Source organism: Coturnix japonica, chromosome Z (genome assembly GCF_001577835.2).
Source record: "Coturnix japonica isolate 7356 chromosome Z, Coturnix japonica 2.1, whole genome shotgun sequence".
Lineage (NCBI taxonomy): Eukaryota > Metazoa > Chordata > Aves > Galliformes > Phasianidae > Coturnix > Coturnix japonica.
Window position 1 is genome coordinate 50,204,247 of NC_029547.1, and position 13,565 is coordinate 50,217,811.

The 13,565-nt window shown below is 38.2% G+C and overlaps 1 protein-coding gene across 2 annotated transcripts in view; it reads left to right on the forward strand.

The window, feature by feature from the left end:
* Positions 1-13,565, forward strand: part of MEGF10 (multiple EGF like domains 10) — a 90,365-nt gene that overhangs the window by 43,056 nt on the left and 33,744 nt on the right. For both annotated transcript variants that reach the window (XM_015849712.2, XM_015849711.2), the window contains exons 6-9: positions 4,306-4,552; positions 4,873-4,993; positions 6,966-7,102; positions 9,707-9,919. In XM_015849712.2, coding sequence (XP_015705198.1) covers positions 4,306-4,552; positions 4,873-4,993; positions 6,966-7,102; positions 9,707-9,919 — 718 coding nt within the window. The remainder of the gene's footprint in view (positions 1-4,305; positions 4,553-4,872; positions 4,994-6,965; positions 7,103-9,706; positions 9,920-13,565) is intronic.

Below are 13,565 nucleotides of genomic sequence, written 5' to 3' on the forward strand. Positions count from 1 at the left end.
AGAGACTGAGAAGAATTCTGCGTATTTGCTACTGTTTATTTATAATGCATTCCAGAGGAAGTGTTTCACTTTTATCTGCTTTTTGGAGATGGAGATTTTGTTCACAGTTGTTTTAAAAATCCATAACAGTACTATAGCCCAGTACTCCAATAAGAGTATCCTCTCTTTTGGTGACGTTATATAATTCCAGAAGTTATAAAACAGTGTTTTCACATAAAACGGCAGAAAGACATGCCAAAATAAAATCCCATTCTGTTATCTTGGTGATGCATGGAGGACAGCTTCAAATAACAATGGTAAAAATAGTAAATCTTAGTTTTGCCATGATTTTTTGCTTCCACATGCCACAGAAAGAGAAAGAAGTCAGATCTTAAAAAAGTAAACCAACCAACCAATAATAAAAAAAAAATACACACACACAAAAAATCACCATCTGTCTTGAATAAAGTGAACTGTAGCATTCTTACAAGGCAGTTGTCAGAGTTTCTAAGTATAATTTTGCTGAAATGTTCTTTGACCTGATTTGATAGCCTTATTTTGTTCTCATTATAGGCCATTCTTTACAGAAGTATAGAATTGCAGGTGATCAAGATGGGTTTGTCAAGAATAAACTTTTTTTTTTTTTTTGCCTTTCAATATAATCAACTAAAAAAAGCCAAAAAAAAAAAAAAAAAAAAGTATTATCCCCCCTAAAAGGTCAATAAGGTTCTCTGAAGGTTTTTTTTCTAAAATACATTTGTTTATACAGAATAAGAAAAAAGTTACCAAATCCTTCGAAAAGACTTCTAAATCATTATAGAAATCAATATTTTGTGCTATATAAGTTTCCCTATGCTTCAGTTTGCAAACTACCAGCTGTTCAAAAAACCATTAGCATAAAAACACATATAGAGTCACATAATGACAGTATGCATCGAAGCTATGGGAAATGCAGTACATTAAACTTTGATAAATGCTGCAAAAGACCAAAAAAAACCCCAAAAAACCAAAAATCAAAACCAAAAAGAAAAAATGATGGCAATTTACATCATGGATTTATTTTATTTTATTTTATTTTATTTTATTTTATTTTATTTTATTTTATTTTATTTTATTTTATTTTATTTATTTATTTATTTATTTTCTTGGAAGTGTTTTCTTCACGCTTGAAGCCTTGAGATTCTGCATGTTCCTAAAATCAACATTCGGCACTCAGTTTCACAGAGCATTTTGGTGTGTTGGTAGACTTGTACTGTCTTGGAGTTTTGTGGCATACCTGCTCATTTAATTGAGCATTTATACAATGTGCTATCCCTTTTTCCCAGCGGCTTCTGCTTTCACTAAGCAGGTTTTTGAAAGATAAGTTTCCCACCTGATATTTGTAGCATTGTGTGTATAAAAGTATAAAAGCAAACATGGCAACAAGATAGGACATCAACACCGCCATGTTGTTAAGTGTTTCCTTTGAAATCTCTTTTTTCCCAGCAGTGTAAGATGAAAGTAGGAAGGACCTCAGGAGTCTCTTATGAAAGCTGATAGTGAGCTCTCCAGTGCAGTTAGATAACGTCTGCTTAAAACAAATAAAACAGTCAAACAACTGGCGATGAATACAATATATATGCTAAAAAACCAAAACAAACATACAAAAAAAAACCAAAACAACAGCAGTATTTGTCTATTCCTTTATGATAAATACAGAAAATTGTGCACAGACTGCGTTTTTTCTGAACACAGGACTCTTGTTTCTCTGCTTCTCTTTCATGCACATCCTTTGCTGAGACAGATGATGTACAACCTCAGCTCTGTTCAGCAGCCAGTAGCTGGCACTCTGGTGTGTGTGCACATGTAGTGTTAGCATATGTGCATGTGTCTGTGACCTTGGTGCAGTCAGGACAGCAGAGCAGCTATTCTGATTAAACTCCAGCTGACAGTCTGTAATCTGACGGTAGCTATTAATGCAAAGAGTATCCATTCCACCAGATCAGCAGCTGTGCAACTTCCAGCTCAGCTTTCTCAGTTTCTGAATGCTAGGAAGCTTCAGAAGCAGACTGATGTAATAGTTGGTAAATTCAGCTTTCAAAGCTAATTAAAAATAAACTCACCATAGAAAACAGTTTTACCCTTTGCCTTTTTATGTCTTTAGTGGTAAATGGAGTATCAGTTTCTGACAAACCATTCTAATTTCCTATGAGGAATATTGTTGATTAGCAGACGTTAGATGTAGAGGTAAAATACACTATTTACATATCTCATTCTAAAAATATTAGGTTGTTTTTTTTTCCCATTAATTCTGCAGATTTCTCCACAGCTTTGCCCATAACTCACAGTTAGATGCTACACTGGTGACAGGCCTTGCATAATGGACTGTGCATCCATACTACAGTACAGCCATCACTGTCCTGGTGGGATACTTCACTGTTGTGCTGTAATGAAGAATCACGTACTCAATATTTGTTACCTACCTGGCCACTGCCAGAAGAATGGTCATGAGACTGGAAATCCTATTAGCAGCCATATGTTGCTTTTTAATGATTTCCTGCAAATATAATGTGAAGATCACGTCAGGAAGCTAATAAATTATTTCGTTCTACTCAGTGCATGCTCTTGCAGTAAAATAGTCTAGAAAGGTTCAAGTTCATCAGCACAGCACATTCATCCCATACGTCAGTAAATCCCCAGGAGTCAGCAAAATGCATCCCAGGGAGAGGCAGCAGACTGGGAATGGGTCTGTAAAAGGAGCAGAGGGAGTGCAAGGCTCTGCTGCTTCACAAGTGAGTAGCAACGTAGTCTCTGTGCCTGGGTGTCTGTGCAATGGTAGATGTGAGGTGTGCGGGTTTGGTCTTCATGGCTCTGAAACTAATTAAACGAGTTCTCCAAGCAGGCGCATGATTGTTGTTGCACACCACTTATCAGCTAATGGGAAAAGAGTACAAACTGGAACTTGTGAACCAAACATAGTCTGCCATGTTTTTATATCTAAGGGTGCGTTTAGGCCATATTCATCCTTGACTGAGTTTTGCACTGGAACAGACATGTTCTGTTGGTCATTCTGGGTTCTTCTGCTTATCAGATGTCCCTAACTTCTTTTTGGTTTTAATTATTATTCCATGAGGAATAACTGAAATTGAAATTGTATATTTTATCTGGGAGCAGAAGAATGAGTTTACACTGAATCCATACTGATGTGTTAAGGGAATAAAAAACAAGTGTAGAGGTGTCTGTTCAGTCATGAGATAACTACATCTGTCTCACAAGTTCTGCTGGTCTTACATGTATAATGTATATATGTATCCCAAAATATCTAGCTGTCTGAGGACAATCACCTCCTCAGTAACCAGATTACATGTGAGTGTGCTGAAAATAAGTAGGTAGAAATTGAGAATGAATATGTGTTACCATGGCTAAAGACATCCTGTGATGAGCTGTATGCCATAGGCCATGTGTACAGTGCTGTGTGTGTAGTCCTGAGCAGAAAATAAACATCATCAAGTAGATAAATGGGGAAGCCACAGTAACAATAAGGTGGGTAGTCATTCTGTCAGTTTGACAGTATTGCTAGGCATTTTTAATGCATACAGTATTTTCTGTTGCTCTGCATTTTGCTGTGTGTAAGTGTTCTTGTGATCTTTATTGGGAAAAAAAATCTTAAAAGGCTCTAATCCCTTTTCATTTGTGTAGCCTAAGTGAACAGCTCCGATAGCAGAACAATTCCTACCCTGAGGATGTGTTCTGAATTACTTTGCTGTACTTCAGGAAAGTGTGCCTGTTCTCTGCCTGCCTTTTTTGCCCCAGGAGAAGACTGAGAGAACAATGGTTGTCAGTCACTGAGGGGAGCCCAGACTTCTAGTAGCTGCAACTGACGCTTTTCTGTTGCAGTGCTGTTACTGATAGAACACAAAAATAAAACCAGGTCATTTGACCATATGATTAGCACATTCCTGTTGAACTCTAAGTGACCTTAACCTTCCGGCTCTTTACAGAATTCCCATGTTTCTCACTTAAGAAAAATTTCCTCCTAAGCTGTAGGTTTTTTCTTTTGATTCTGAGACATGCGTAGTGGTTACTTATGGGGTTTTAATGGACTACATTGGCACAAACAAGAAAAGATTCACTTGAGTGATTGTGAAGACACACTGTATAACCAAATCTGTTACATCCAGGTAATGTTTTACCTCTAAATATATTAAGGAACTGAGGATGTGCCCAATAACAACTTTGATGTGTAGCTTTTTCTTTCTTTTATCTTACGATTGACTCATAGTTTCATCAGTTCTCTAGCATGAGCTATTTTGAAAGTGGTTTACATTTTTCCTTCTGCCTTTCCAGCTTGTGACAGTGACCACTGGGGACCTCACTGCAGCAGCCGCTGTCAGTGCAAAAATGGAGCCTTGTGCAACCCCATCACTGGAGCTTGTCACTGTTCATCTGGTTTCAAAGGCTGGCGCTGCGAGGAGCGCTGTGACCAAGGGACGTATGGAAATGACTGCCATCAGAAATGTCAGTGTCAGAATGGAGCCACCTGTGACCATGTAACTGGAGAGTGCAGATGTCCTCCTGGTTACACTGGAGCCTTGTAAGTAGAGGGCATGTGGTATACAGGGGGGAAATGCAGAGGAAAAAGAGTGCCAACAGGGGAAATTAAGTTTGGATTAACTTCTGTTGGTTCTGTTGGTCTGTTCCCTTAGGTGTGTCACCTTCTGTTACCTTCTAGGTCTGTTCCCTTAGGTGTGTTGCATGGATGCTATAAAAAATTCATTTTGTTTCTATTGTCAACTACTTTCTGTTGCCTACTTTTGACCACAAACAAATGATAGCACTAGCAACATAGCAGTAGCCAGAGAGCGAGCTTTGTGCCAAAGTAACAGTTGTGTGTACTGTGTACCACCTCTGCAGCTGCGAGGATCTCTGCCCCCCGGGGAAGCACGGACCGCAGTGTGAGGAGAGATGTCCCTGCCAGAATGGAGGCATCTGCCACCACGTGACTGGGGAGTGTGCATGTCCACCAGGATGGATGGTAAAAACACTTTCTGAAATCAACAGTGCCCTGCAGAATTTCCAGATTTCTAGATTTCAGGCAGCATCAGAAAAGAGCAGTGAATTAGAATATAAAATGCAGTCAGCCTGTAGCCAGGAGTAAAAAGAAGTGTATTTCAGCATAAAGAACTGGAATCAAATACTTGAAAAACCATCTGTTGCTGAAAATCCTCCAGTTCTGCACTACTGTTTTAACCATGTAAGGTCCTGGGAAGCAAAGGATGTGAATTATACAAGCAATATCCTTTAAATTTTGCCTAGAAAGCATTCATTTCCAGATAGAAATTAATAGTCTAGGGTGCTGATACCTCCTTAGAGAGACATTGTGTATTTTTCATGGAGGACTTTGCATCTATTTTCAAATTTATAGTATGCATTTAAATAAATAAATAAATAAATAAAGCCCAAACTTTGAGGTTTTTGTTAAGTGATGCTAACAGAAACAAGACATCAGAACTTGACCATTATCTTTTGACTTTCTGCCCTCTGGTCAGTGAGTAGGGAAAGAAGCTACAAATGAAATTCGTCATTTACTTGTAGGCTCCCTTACCAGACTGCCAGTTCTGAGTTAGAATCATAGAATTACCCAGGTTGGAAAAGACTTTGAAGATCATCAAGTCCAACCACGTCCTAACCATACTACCCTAACTCTAACAACCTTCCGCTAAATCATGTCCCTGAGCACCACATCCAAGCAGTTTTTAAACACATCCAGGGATGGTGGAGTTAGGAAGTGGGAAAGTGATCAAAAGGATTGAAAGTGATCAAAGCCCAAAAGTTTCCTTAGAAAACATCTGTAGATAATATTTACAATCATATTTATTCAGTTTTTTTTCGATGCCCATGATGGGTGAAAATCCACATTAATTGAACTTCTAATTATCTCATGATACATGAGGAGTTCAGTGGTCACATGAGCTCTTCACCAGGTAGAGTACATCACTGTGAGGAAATGGTGTCTCACTGTGTGAGCATTGCTCACCTGTCAACCTAACTTAGATTATGGTAATTTTAACATTTATTCTGTTTTATGATGGAAGAGCTTAAATTATTGATCACAGGATACAATTGTTTGCATTTCATCTTTACATCCTCTATTGGCCTCAATGCCACTAATCTAAAGACATATATGATGAAGTAGTGAAAAGTTTGTGCTAGTGTGTATCTTAACTAATAACTTACTATTTAGCTTTTAGATTAATTATCCATTCCAAATAGTTATTTAAGCATAATTTGATATTAGTTTTAGATTTTTCAATTTTGTGTGTCACAGTTTTGTTAACCTTTTTTTCTTTCTGTGTAAAGTTGGCATAAAGTTGTCAAATACAACCACTAAAGTGTCTCAGGTTAGCTAAGATTCCTGTGTATCTTTTGCCTGGTGAGATACTTGTAAATCTGCTCCTCTTGAATTGGCTTCTTGAAGGTCTTAAGGTCTGATACTTCTGTCAGTGCATAACTGCAGTAAATTCCAAATATGTAATTAGCAATGCAGATATTGAAATACTGTAGAAAAGAAGCTTTTTAAGGTATTTCACTGCTTTCAGTGAAATTAAGGAACTTTTCCTTTCATCAGAAATATCAGCAAGAGATCATGAAGTTGTTATATAATTGGGACATTACAGCAATTGTGTATTTCTGTGCTCTGACTCGCTAGAGGGCTTTTCTAGACATCTTGAAATATATGACTGCTGATAAAGAAATTGGGAAGAGTTTGGCATCAATTAGTCTTAAATGTTTTTTAATTTTCAGTGTTGCTTAGAAGTAGTATTTTCCCGGAGGGCTGTTTGCCATTTACCGCTGAAGCATAGAGTGTGAGATGGAGATGAGCCTTTCATTTCCAGGATCTGCACTAGATGAGTGACATGATCTTGATCTTCATTACAAACATTTCTTCCTTATCCATTCAATCTGAAATCAAAATGTAAGATCACTTTTTTTTCCTGCATACACAGGGCATGGTCTGTGGTCAGCCTTGTCCTGAGGGTCGTTATGGGAAAAACTGTTCCCAGGAGTGTCAGTGCCACAATGGAGGGATCTGCGACGCAGCCACTGGTCAATGCAATTGCAGCCCAGGATACACAGGGGAAAGGTAAGAAAAAAAATATTTTTGCCAGACTGCTGAACCTGTGAGAGATCTACTACAACAGAGAAAGTAGAGAAGTGATAGAAAAACCATAATGAAAAGAGAATGCCCATGATATCAATAAAAATTCTGTGTTTTCCATGTCACTTATCTGATATTGAATCTCAAGTTAAAAGTGATCACTATTCTCTGAAGAGTTGCTTGGTTTCAGGATTTTTATGCTGTGGCCCACACACTGCCAGTGTTGTGTTGGTCTTCATTTGTGTGCTGCACAGAATGATGTAGATAGAGCTGTGGGGTAAGGAGAGAAGTACTTGGTTTTCTCCAGATGTTTGGCAGTGGCTGTAGCAAAGAAGGCTCCACCAGCTCCTCTTCAAAGTGTGGGGGTCGGGGAGTTGTCTCCTAAAGTATTCCATTCAAACAAAGAAGTGAAAATTTGGCATTTTTTAATTTGTTGTAAAAAAATTTTTCCTTGGTAGATTTCAGAGGAAAGAAAATGTCAAATTTTGAGGCAGGGTAAAGTGGTGAAAGAAATGCTTTCCTGCATACATTCTAAACAGCACACAACTCAATTGCTGAAGTCAGCAGTGTCTTAATCACTGTGGTCAGTACAGGGGATCTCTGCCAACAATAGTAAGTATTATAACCATATGCTCTTCCCACACAAGCTTCACAGGACATAGAGAAAGCTGTGTCAGGCATTAGGGGGAAAAAAAAGATATGAAGAATGGGCACAGTTAGTTCAGAGCCATTTGCCTGCAAATATTATGAGGGCTGCTCTGAAAGAAATACCTCCTATTTTATTATTTTGGCACAGAATTTCTTTAGAGTAGCCCTGTTGAGAAGACTTAGTGGCCCTGGTTGATGAAAACTTAACATGAGCCAGCAATGTGTGCTTGCAGCCTAGAAGGCCAGAAGTATCCTGGGCTGCACAATAGAGGTGTGGCTGATAGGGCAAAGGGGGTGATTGTCCCTTCTCTATTCTGCCCTGGTGAGGCCCCAGCTGAAGTGCTGTGTCTGTGTCTGGGACAAATACAGGAAGGATGTCAAGCTTTTGGAGAGGGTCTGGAGGAGAGCCATGAAGGTGATCCAAGGGTAGGAGCACCTCTACTATACAGATGTACTGGGATGGTTCAGTTTGGAGAAGAGAAGGCTATGAGCAAACATCACTGTGGCCTTCCAGTATTGAAAGGGAGATTAAAGACATGAGGGAAATTAACTTTTCACATGGGTAGATAGTGATAGGACAAGGGAGTGTGGTTTTAAACTAAAGGATGGAAGATTTAGATGTCAGGGGGGAAATTTCCTCTGAGAAGGTGGTAAGGTGCAGAAACAGATTGTCCAGAGAGGTTGTGGATGCCCTGTCCCTGGAGGCGTTCAAGGCCAGGTTGGATGGGGGCCTGGGCAGCCAGATCTAATACTTAATCTAGTGGCTGGCAACCCTACCTGTGGCATGGGAGTTGGAGCACGATGATTCTTGAGGTTGCTTCCAACTCAAGCTATTCTGTGATTCTATGAAAGCTTGTGCCATGGAGCTGCGAAAGAGTGGGTCACCTCTGCTGGTGCAACTTTTTGCATGCTCTTAGTTAATCACTGGCAAAAATGCATAGCTAATAGTGTTGACTTCGTTGAAAAAGAGTGTTTTCTAACTGAGAATTTGCTCCATCAAATAACGTTATTTTACTACTTGTATCTGCTGTAGATTCCATTGGAATAAATAGGAGGCGTTACTTTTGGAATGATCTATGCAAATTTGCATCAGTTATCTTCTAAACACTCTGCAAATGAAAGGGAAGACTTCGATGATAAGCTATAATTTTAGGAGACATTCTCCTTATGGAGCAACAAACAATATATAGTTATTGCTATATATCCCCATATGGGTTCAACTCTAGTCTTCTCTAACACATGAATACAAAACAAGATGACAAAGTCAGATTAAATAAAGAGTCTGGGATTCTTGATGATTTTCCTAGGTCATTATTATGAATCTACTAAGGGTAAAGAAATCAATAGAAAGTTCAGAATGAAATTCAGTTAATAAAGTCATTGTAAAAACAACATATGTTTGGAAACATAATTAGAACATTCTCTCTCTGGAGTGAGCTGAGAGCAATTGCAAAGCATCTTCTGCCTCAGTGTCTGCAGTGGCACAGATGTCTGCTGGCAGTTCACAGTATTGCTAAGTGAAGTATCCAGATCGCAAACCAAAACTAACTGATGAAAATTATGGATGAACATCTTTTGAAACAAAATTCTTGCAAATTTATTGCTTTTCATCCCTAACTTCTGATTTAAGAGGATTCATTTCTGTTCTGGTTGTTGAATGTGAAATGCAGTGATCAGTGTATGCATGTTGTCTTCTCTGTTGGAGTGGAGAGACCTTTTCCAGAGGAATCTGCAGTGTTTTTAAGCCTGCCTTGTTAGCAAAAGAATCCAGAGAGAGAGAGGCATTTTTAAATATATGGGTACATAAATTCTTGGTCTCCTTATGGCAAATTTAAGACCTGAGGCAGAGATTCCTCATAAATAGTACTTTCATCAAAGCCCCCAATAGCTGTATTTTACGTAAAGTAAAACTAATGGCTTTCTCCTTTGTTTTTCTCACAGATGTCAAGACGAGTGTCCAGTGGGCACTTACGGAGTACGGTGTGCTGAGACCTGCCAGTGTATGAATGGTGGGAAATGCTACCATATCAGTGGTGCTTGCCTCTGTGAACCAGGATATACTGGAGAGCACTGTGAAACAAGGCTTTGCCCTGAGGGAGTTTATGGTCTCAAATGTGACAGAAAGTGTCCCTGCCATGTGCATAATACCTGGAGGTAGGCTTTACACCCTATAGCCTGTTCTCTTTTTCTGTGTAGGGCATAGAAATCAGAATATAATCAGAAAAGAAATAATTACTGATACAGAAGGACTTTCTGATATACTTTCATGCAGATGGAAGCAACTAAAGATTTCTGGGAGTATTTAACACTTTCTAGCCATAAGAAGAAAGAAAGTGCTAACTCTAGAGAGCTTCTTATTGTTAGTACTTGTATATGTATTTATTCTTAATATTAACCTCTACATTCAGTCACTGATACATGATATAAATGTTATGACAAAGTGTGAACTATTACTATATTTACCACATGAGTAAATCTTTATATTCCCCTCTGCATGAAGGCCATTCTATGGGATACTTAAATGTGAACCCAATTGAAATCAATGGATATATAGTCTTGAGTCTGGAAAGAGAGGCAAATCCATTTTTCTCTCTTCTCTCTCCTCACCCTCCCCTCTGTATTTATATAAGAATTAGAGCAGGTGAGTATTCTAATCCAAAATTTCTGAAGCCCTACCAATCGTAAATCTAGATTTCTTTTTTCTTTTAATTGTCACTTAAACACCAGAGAGCTCTTAAAATCTTATCCCTATAAATCAACTAAAAGCAGATTTTCACTTGTCTTACCTTTTCCCATCTCTCCTTTTTCAGACATAGTCTTATTCTTTGAGTTTTGTTTGTCTTTGTGGGCTCCTCTCCGAACATAATTGTTATGAAAATCTGTAGGCTTAACTATTTGGAGACAGTCTATCAGCTGTGAAGGAGGAATGTCAGCTGGAGCAAGTCAGTGTATTTAGACAATAGTTCATATTACAAAACTGTTATTTTGATGAAATACTTTGGTTGGTGTGCATTTACTTACATGTACCTTTGTTAGTAGTTACGGTATCTTATATAACTTTTGTGAGTATATGATGAATTTAGCTGTTGAAAACTGTAGTCAGAGAAATATGGATAAATTATTATGCTGTTGTATTTTGTATACAGATTTTAAAAAGAAAAAGAAAAAAAAGGCCTTTAGTCAGAATTTAGAAGAGATGTTAAAGCACTCAAGCACTTACGTGGAAATGACCTGTTAGAGCTCTGTGAAAAATAGTTTTGCGGATTGCCTGAGTTGTGGAACATACCATTCATTGGCAAGCAGTGTGACAGCAAGCTGAATTTACCTTCCATTCATGTGCTTGCACAGTCATGTACTTGCACTTCTGTTTATCCCATTTACTTGAGATGTCTTTTGAAAAAAACTACTGTGTTTTTGACATAAAATCAAGCCACTTTGGGCAATGCATTCAAAAGTAAGTGAAATCATAATGCTGACCTGTTTAGCTCTCAAGATTATGTTAGGAGACCCCATACTATTGCATTATGAATTATGCTAGCTACTTTCCTGCAGATTTGTCTGTAGACTGTTGCAGGAGCTTTGTTTGACAGGAATGTATTACAGTGTGTAGTGTTTCTGATATTACAGGGATTATTTCTGGTTCATGTTCAACAACAGCTGCTTCTTCATTTATACTGTACAGGACAGCTTGTCGTCAATTCAGATCACAAATGTTCACATGTAAACAGTAACATATGGTTGACTGGTCTTTTGAACATTTTCACCTCCACATGACAAATAAGAAGACTATAGCATTGTAGGTGTGGGAGCATATTTGCAAGGGCATAGTAACCAGTGAGGAAAATAAAAATTTTCATGACTTTCAATGTGTATTAGTCATTCTTAGGTTTCATCCCTTGAGATCAGGAGGTGTATAATACCACCAAATAACAGAAATCAAAGGCTAAAAGGCTATTTGAGTAATCATTGGAAGGGATTGGGTTGAAAGACAAATCAAAGCCCACCCAGCCCCAACCCCATGCCATGGCAGGGCTGCCCCCACCAGCTCAGGCTGCCCAGGGCCCCATCCAGCCTGACCTTTAGTACCTCCAGGAATGGGGCACCACAGCTTCTCTGGGCAGCCGTGTCAGGGCCTCATTGCCCTCTGAGTAAAGATTTTATTCCTAATATCAAACCTTATTTCCCCTCTTTTACTTTAAAGTCTTTCCCTTTTTCTTGTGACTGTCTGCCTGCATTGGTCTTCCTCCAGACTAAGCTCCAAATAAATACTGAAACAAATAGTTCAGAAGTGAGAACTCCCCTGCTGACATGTTTCCTTACACTTTTGGCAATTTTTTGAGAAGCCAGTCATCCAGGAGACAAATAAATATCAGCTATCCGGAATACGACTTTCTTAACATATTAGGGAATATCCTCATTTCATACTTTGTTACCACAAGTAATATTTGGTCTTGTTGCCAATGGATCTTAATAGCGTTAACCCATTTAACAGCAGCAAATCAGCCAGCAATCCCAGGGCACTAAAAAAATGATGTATCTCCTATTTGAATAAACTCTGTGTGTCTCTGTATCTAGGATTTTGAGGGGACTTCCAGGGATCTTTCATTTATGTGTGGCCACTGATACAGATTTGTCAAAGAGTAGTTGGCGGTAGGCCCTGAGCTCCATGTAATTATTTACATTCTCGCATTCACAGATAAGAAAATGAACTAAAGGTTAATTAAAATAAGTATTCAGCAGAAAAAAAAATAATATTCCTGATCTCAGATGAAACTTAAGTTTTCACCTAAGTGTGAAAAATTGTGAAGTCTTGAATATTTATGTTTTCCTCATTGGTTGTTATGCTCTTGCAAACATGCTCCCAACCCTACAGTGCTGTAGAGTCCCTATCAATTTGTCATGTGGAGGTTAAAAAGGTTAAAAATAACCATGAAAAAACAGAAAATCAGCCAATTGAATGCTTCTTTTTACATATGAGTATTTGTGATTTGTAGGTAAGTTGCAATATATAAGAAGGTATCTAGCCTCCTTCAAATGCTTAAAGATAAAAAAAAAAACAACACTGTGATGTGTTATAGTTTAAAAATTTCGTTTACTCATTTCTATTGCTATATTATGAATGAGGAAATTGCATCAAAACAACTTTTCCAATAACTCCTTTTATTTATTTATTTATTTGATGAAATAAATGTACATGTGGGGTAGGCTTAGCTAAAGGTATTTCACTGCTGCTGTTGGTTAATGGAGCTTCTGAGTGTGAAAGGCACGCACATTGTTGTAGCTATGAACAGTAGCAGCCAAAATAGCCATACACTCTATACAGGGTTAGATATGGATGTATTGCAGACGTTTTGTTCTATTTGGACGGCAGCAGATAACAACGTTCTTCAGTCAAGTGATGGTTCTTCCCTGTTACATGTTTTCATAGGTATGAGAGTGAAAATCAGACACAGATTTCCGTTCCCTGATTAAGTGACACTATCAATATACCCCTTTTTAGTAGATCGCCAAGGATAAATCCAGAGTGAGTCAGCTGGCTGAAAATCAAGACATTCATCTAAATTGCTATAATATATATTATCACAGATATATTTTATGTCAGTGTAAGGTTGTAGTTCTTGAAAGTGTGAACAAAAGACTGCAAATAAGAGTGACTGTACTTGCAGCATTTCTCAACATCTCTTTATTTCCCAATCTTAACATAAATCTTACTGGCAATTAAGCTAACTGCATGAGGACCCATCAAAAAGCTTTAGAACAGATCTAGCTTCCTACATCTAATTACAAATTATGGAATACT